The sequence below is a fragment of the Agrilus planipennis genome, unplaced genomic scaffold, assembly GCF_000699045.2.
Source record: "Agrilus planipennis isolate EAB-ADULT unplaced genomic scaffold, Apla_2.0 scaffold130, whole genome shotgun sequence".
Classification (NCBI taxonomy): domain Eukaryota; kingdom Metazoa; phylum Arthropoda; class Insecta; order Coleoptera; family Buprestidae; genus Agrilus; species Agrilus planipennis.
This window is the reverse complement of record NW_020438925.1, coordinates 453,544-460,701: the sequence shown is the minus strand read 5'-3', so window position 1 is coordinate 460,701 and position 7,158 is coordinate 453,544. Positions and strand designations below refer to the sequence as shown.

Genomic DNA, 7,158 nt, shown 5'->3' with positions numbered 1-7,158 from the left:
GGTAGGGCGGAAGGCCCTCTTCAGCCTGCTTTCAGGAATCGTGGGAATGGGTGGGTGGTGGTTCGGGTGAGAAAGATGAGACGGACGAAATGAAGACAGAAGAGAGTGAAAGATTATCTGTGGAATATTATTGCCTCAGCATTTGCTTAAGTGATCCAAGGAAACCACAGAAAAACTTGGACCAAGGCAGACGGACCCGGAATCGAACCGGCGTCCTCCCGAATGCTTAGCAATGGTCTAGACCTCTAGGCCATGCCGCTCGGTAACATTTCTAAACTACTGGGAGAAACTGTTTGAAAACTATTGGTGCCTGTGTGGAAAGATAGTGTAATGGTTGGAAGTAATGCAGCTATGTAAATGATTTTAATTAATTTTCAAATTACCGATTGTGTGAGGGATCACTTGCTGAAACTAGTTCATAATTTAAAAGGAAATTAAAATTTTTAGACTGATACTATGATCAAAGGGGTAAGCAATAAGGATATCCCACAACATTCCGCAACAATGTAAATGTAACCTTAAGGTACGTGATAATGGATAATAGTCAACGTAATGCCCATCCTATTTCCTAATCTCGAACTTTTTTTCCCTGCCCTCTTATATTTTTATCTAAGTCTTACCTTATCCTCACTTTTTTATCCTACCTAAATAATACATGTCCTTCTTAGAATTTTGCTGTATTGCAAATAACACCTCACGTGATTTTATATTTAAGATAACGGTCACTTGTTGTGACGTGAACCACAGTATACTTATGTAATAAACATTGAATTTCGCCCATAATTCAAGAACCATGATTCTGATAAGAATGTACATTCGTTATCTTTCAAGTAACACATTACCCTGATACATTTGAGACAGTGGTTACCTGACGATAAACATTTAAAACCGCTTATAATTCATGAATTATGGTTCCAATGAAAAATAGAAAAGCATGCGTCTTTTGACTTCTTTACACAACGCGTGGAATGCCGATACACGCTTCGTATGGTAGATTAGGCGTGGAGCGAGAAGGCATATCTTTTCTGAGCATTATGGGCTCAACGCACATATGTCTGCCAGGTGATCATCATACTAAGGCTGAATCCACACTATCCACAGTCGATCACGGTTCATTTGCGGTCCGATCTCGGTCTGGTAAAATCTAATCATGTTCACATTAGACAATCTGACTCAGTATACGATTCAGACTTGAACCGTCAGTAATGGAAGTCGGATGTATTTGGCTCATAATTAATAATAAACAAAATTCTGTCACTACTACTATTCTTACGTTATTTGTAAATATCATTTTAAAAATCAATTATTTATGCATAAATTACCTTTTTCAAAAGTCCACTCTGGTTTAGACATCCTTAGTACTTAGAATTAACTTAAATAATAAATTGTTTCAATTACTCAATACGAATTTAATAAAATCTTTCAAATGTACATTAATTACATTTGATGCAATTGTCGCTCCAACGGATAATAGTTGACTGAACTGAGAACAAAAGTGCATTCATTCTGTAGCAAGCACGACCGTGTTTGTGTGCGATCGGCCATACGTGTGTGTGAGTGGCTTATCGATTCGCCGACTAGCCGAGCGCGCTTTTCTTCATGTGCGCCGTATTTGTAAATGTGTCTGTCGTATCTGCGTTCTGGGAAAGCAATTAAACAGTTCAAAGAAAAAGAAACTTTTCCAGACGGTTCAAGAAGGTTCCCGAACGGAAACAAAAGAGTATTTAAAGGAAGAGACGTTCGCCGAGGGAGAAGTAGAAATAAATTGACCGTTGCAGAAGTGAGTCGAGAAATAAATTGACAGTGATAACAGTGAAATAAATAGAGATTTATTAATAATTAGTGTAAATAAATAGTTTTTGTTGTTGTCAGTCTTAAAACTAATTCTGTTAAACCCACGAACATTACAATACTATCGATACATTTCGTGACAAGTTAGATCTCGCTCAAACAAAATTTGTTCAAGACTGGAATGGTATTCGACCGAAACTTAACTGTTACGGATAGTATAAATGCACACATTGTTTTACATTTGAAAATATTTTACCAGATCGAGATCTGACCGCGAACGAACCGTGATCGACCTTAGTATGGATCCAGCCTAACAGTTATTATAACATCTCCAAAAAATTGTCGTTCCGATTTTAATACAGAATGTTGAAGTTATTAACAAATGCAATTTTTGTTTTTGCGGAATAGGGGAAATATTCATAGACGCCCGTGCGATTGAATGGTGTCGGATTCCCGAGGAACGTGTTCTCAGCCCTTCCGACTAAGCCCCTTTAACGCATCAGGACGTCACACGGAGTGTGAAGGATTTTCGCTTATAACGCGGAAATCCACGCGCTGTGTAATAACAGACTAACGATATAGAAACCGAGCACGTGTATAAGCCGCGCGTGGATTACAATTCCATGATCCGTGTAACTGTATTTGTAGAATTTCGTTATCTTTCGAATAACACCTCACTCAACATTGACATTTTTAGGAAATGTTTTGCTCTGTTTCAATTTCTTAGAATGCGATTTTAACAAAACTCATTCTTAGCGCTCCTCTATGCAACAGTCAGAATATGCTCTTAATGTTCCATTCAAATCCACCTAAATGTTCCAAATTGTTTCAATTAAGTGATATCTATAATATACCAATATTAGATCACGAAATCATAAAAAAATTAAAAAGTGTAGAGATGCCTCTACAAGATAATGTATACTGTACGTACATGTGTCAATTGTAATCAACTTATCAATTCCTAAAAAGTTAGATACTGTGGAGTACAATTTAACCTCTTACGGTTTGACTTTAAACTTATAATTTACCTCTGTTTACAATATATTTTCAGTACTCCTTCGTTTACGAGTGTGATAAGGTAAGTTAGAATTTGCTTTTTTAAATAACAGAACATAGTGTTATCCAGTGTGTCATCTACTGGTATTTGTTACTTGTTAAACAAGTACCTTACTAATATCTATCTACGTGTGCAACTGAATCGACGTTGTAAATTATATACATACATACATCCAAATCCTTCCTGACTAAGAACTGAACAGTAAAAGAATTAAACTAAAGTAACGATAACTGGAAATATTATTCTGTTTAAAGTAAGTATTTACTCATTTTGGACTAAAAACTTGCGAAGTTGCTAAGCGAAGTGAACCCAACCTACCAAATTTGTTCTTTTCGGAAACCTTCAAATAATGCAAAATCGAACTAAAATGTTTCTGATAAAAAAAAGAAGACGTTGAAGGAATACCTACCTAATACATTAATGCTATCAAGTGAATTTCTCAGGGTAAGTTTACCACAAGGCATTTTGTTACTTGTTAATAATAAGAAATGCTTAAATTATCTACCAAATGTCACTTACTTACAAAAATAAAAACTTCAAACTCTATGAATTAATTAACTAATTATTAATGCGTCTATAAACCCAAACAATCTTGTATTTGGAGCAAACGGCTCAACTTTAGCACAATAGGCTTCGTATGTTGGACAATTTACATAATGATGTTAATTGTAACTTGGCTTAGCTCTTGGTGAAACATTTTTCAAAATAATTCAAGAAATAACAACTCTTGGTTTTGTTTCACTATTTTTTATTTAATATTTAATCCTCTAATATCAATAGTATCTAGGCAGTTCGTTCCATTTAAAAGAAGAAATTTACTCATTTAAGTTAGTTTACAGTATAACTCTTTGATAATGGCATAACTGCCGAAACATGTTAGAGGATTAAATATTAAATAAAAAATTGTGAAATAAAACCAATAGTTGTTATTTCATGAATCAATTTACATAAGCCTATCTTAATTGAAATTTATTTTCTAGAAGCCGATTATTACCAAATTCAGAATGAAACCTTACGAACTGATTGTGATTTGTATTCTACTAGCGAGTACATCTTGGGCAGCTGAAAATTACGACGACATACCGGCTGATTGTACTCTAACTGGTAATTCCTTGGATCCTCTAGCTTCAATAGTATCCAATTGTACAGAGATTTTGGTAAAGGATTTCGAAGTGCCTGCTGGTCGTAATTTAACCATAGAACCACAAGATGGTACCACAATAGTATTTTCAGGACGCATTACTATTGGTTACAAAGAAATGAAGGGGTCCCTTATTATAATTAGGGGCAACAATCTGACAGTTATCGGAGCTCCAGGACATATTTTCGATTGTGATGGAGCCAGATGGTGGGATGGACTTGGCGGAGGGGGCGGAAAACTAAAACCAAAATTCTTTAGGATTCAAAACGTCACCAATTCAATTTTTAAAGACCTAAATATTAAAAATACGCCCACCCAGTGCTTCTCAATTAACGGCTGCCAGAATGTGACCTTAACAAATATCACCATAGATGATTCGGATGGCGATAAACAAGGAGGTCACAACACTGATGCTTTTGACACGTCAGCATCAAAAAGGGTTACAATAATGAATTCTCGTATTTTTAATCAAGATGACTGCCTTGCTATCAATTCCGGAAGTGATCACGTATTCATAAATAACACTTGCTCAGGAACTCACGGAATTTCCATTGGATCTGTCAGAAACGCGGTTGTTGAAAACATTTTTGTTAAGAATTGTACCGTAGTAAACTCTGGTACTGGTGTACGCATCAAGACAGTATTCAACACTACCGGAATTGTAAGAAATATTACGTATGAAGATATTATTCTAGAGAATATTAGAGATTACGGTATAACCATCCGTGGAGATTACGTAAATAATGGAGTAACTGGCCCTCCATTACCAGGCTTTAACATATCTGACATTACTCTCCGAAACATTCATGGTACTGTCCAAAGGCGTGGTACTAATGTTATCATTCTGTTGGCAGATGGAGTGGCATCACATTGGACGGTAGAAAATATTGATGTTCATGGAGGAGGAAGACGTCCTAACTGTACTGGAATACCCATTGACAGTGGATTGAAATGTGAGGATTATAATGGAAAATGATGTTTTTAAAATGTATTTCAATTAATGTTACGTATGTCCTTTCTATGAAAATATAAGTATAATTGTCGTTCTTACAGTTTTACATTCGCAAAACTTTGCATTAAAATTTATAGTCAGTGTATGTCACAATTAAAATGCTAGCTATGAAAAAATCTTACATATAGAAATACATCTACTTTACTGATTGTAAAGGTCCAGAGTAGTATATTGATATTGATTCTCATTCATTACTTATTCCATTTTATTCTTCTAATTCTATGGCTTAATTTTTTCTCTATTCGAACTAGAAGCAATAAAATCTCACATCAGATTCTATTACAAAATTAGACGTTTATCTCCTTGTTAGGGTAAAAGCATTGAAGCATCAGTTTTTGTATGTTGGTTACACCCGAGTAATTGTAAGTATATTACCTACCGACAGATCGCTTCGTTTAAATAGATTTCTCACTTCAAAACGAGTACCTTGGAGCCGTTCTTACTTTTTGTGCACTGTGGTTTCTTGGTAGAAGCATTTTTTGCATCAGAAGATTCTGAATACGATCCCTCTTAATACATTCTGACTGGTAATTGCTTGGAAAGTTTCGCTTCCATCATTTCTTGTACTCAACAGGAAATACTAAGAAAGACTTCGATATTCCTGCCCGAAGGATATTAAATTTGAAAGTGAATGATGGCGCAAGTATAATCATTACAGGAAAAATAGCTTACGAAATGTGATAGGCATTTCAAAATTATTAGAAAAAACTGTTTAAAAGATTTCGGCGCAGGTGGAAATTAATTAGTCTGCGTAGGAGATGGTGCGATGGTTGGAGGTAGGAGGTAATAAATGATTTTAATTAATTTTCTAATTGTCGATTTTGATAAGCATCACTTATGTCGTGCTATATTCTTATCTAAGTCCTACCTTATACTCACAGTAATTCCTCACTTTTTTATCCTACCTGAATAGAATATTAAATTAACTAAATTAAAATTTCGCTGTATTGCAAATAACACCTCACTCGATTTTATCCGAGATAATGGTCTCCCATTGTGGCTTCATCCACAGTAATGTAATAAACATTTAATTTCCTTTATAATTCAAGAACCATCATTCTGATAAGAACGTATAATCAATCGAATGACAGAATGAAGGGGTATGGATCTATCAGCGATTTTCGTGTAGGCTATCCTATCTTAAATCGACTAAAAAAAATAGATATAGGCATAGAAGAGAATAGTGAACTAATAAACTAACAATATACTATTACAATTTTAATTTAACAACTTGTACAATATACATATCCTAGAGGATTTTCAAGTATATTCATCATCATAAGACTGGTTGGACACGTACCTCCACTCTTTCCTAACCTGAGCTAAAGTTCGCATTTCCCTAAAACTAGAACAGCCCACATCCTTAACTATTTGCGAACAGTAATCTAATCTAGGTCTACCTCTACCCCTCCTAATTCCTGTTTCTGCCTCTAATATGTCTCTGACTAGACCTTCATGCCTGAGAAGGTGTCCTACCAACCTATCTCGCCTATTTTTTATTGACTTCCATAGAGTCCTCTGTTCTCCTATTCTTTCCAATACCTCTTCATTTCTAACCTTTTCTACCCACGATATCCTCATCATCCGCCTATAACACCACATTTCGAACGCTTCTAACCTTTTCTTTTCCGCCGCTCCCACTGTCCATGTTTCGCACCCGTACAACGCCGTGCTCCAAACATACACCTTTAACAACCTTTTTCGAATTTCTAAATTAACCGTTCGCGAGCATAGAAGTGACTTCTTTTTATTAAAGGCGACACGACCCTGCGCTATCCTCTGCTTTATATCCCTACTACTCCTTCCATCCTCACTTATCTGACTTCCTAGGTATCTAAAATCAGCCACTTCTTCTAATTTTTCGTCTCCTATCTTTATATTCGCTCTTTCCCTACTTTTTCTTCCCTTGCATACCAGTATTTTAGTTTTACTTTTATTTATTTTCATACAGTACTGATCTGTCAGTACCGTTTCCATTTTATTTAAAGCTATCCCTAAGTCCTCCTTGCTAGATGCTAATACTGCTATATCATCTGCAAATCTAAGCATACTAATCTTTTGCCATTACACATCTATCCCTACAGTTGTACTGTCTTTAATGATGTTGATGTTGTTGTTTAAGTGTATTATAGATTATTTAATCTTCCTCTATGTATA

General features: G+C 35.4%; 1 protein-coding gene across 3 annotated transcripts; it reads left to right on the top strand.

Moving 5' to 3' along the window:
* Positions 1-1,906: 1,906 nt before the first annotated feature.
* On the top strand, positions 1,907-5,035 carry LOC108736532 (polygalacturonase-like). Of its 3 annotated transcripts, none has more exons than XM_018468992.2 (2): positions 1,907-2,869; positions 3,829-5,035. In XM_018468992.2, the coding sequence occupies exon 2, from the start codon at positions 3,853-3,855 to the stop codon at positions 4,963-4,965; it is 1,113 nt and encodes a 370-aa protein (XP_018324494.1). In that variant the 5' UTR covers positions 1,907-2,869; positions 3,829-3,852; the 3' UTR covers positions 4,966-5,035. The 3 variants fall into 3 exon arrangements, with proteins under 3 accessions (XP_018324494.1, XP_018324493.1, XP_018324492.1); XM_018468991.2 differs by lacking the exon at positions 1,907-2,869 and adding an exon at positions 2,876-3,101; XM_018468990.1 differs by lacking the exon at positions 1,907-2,869 and adding an exon at positions 3,108-3,292.
* Positions 5,036-7,158: the final 2,123 nt, after the last annotated feature.

Excerpts from the sequence above, each read along its gene's own strand:
- LOC108736532 (XM_018468990.1), top strand. The coding sequence starts at position 3,269 with ATGCTATCAAGTGAATTTCTCAGG. Across the intron at positions 3,293-3,828 it reads TATCAAGTGAATTTCTCAGG|AAGCCGATTATTACCAAATT; the intron begins GTAAGTTTACCA and ends TTTATTTTCTAG.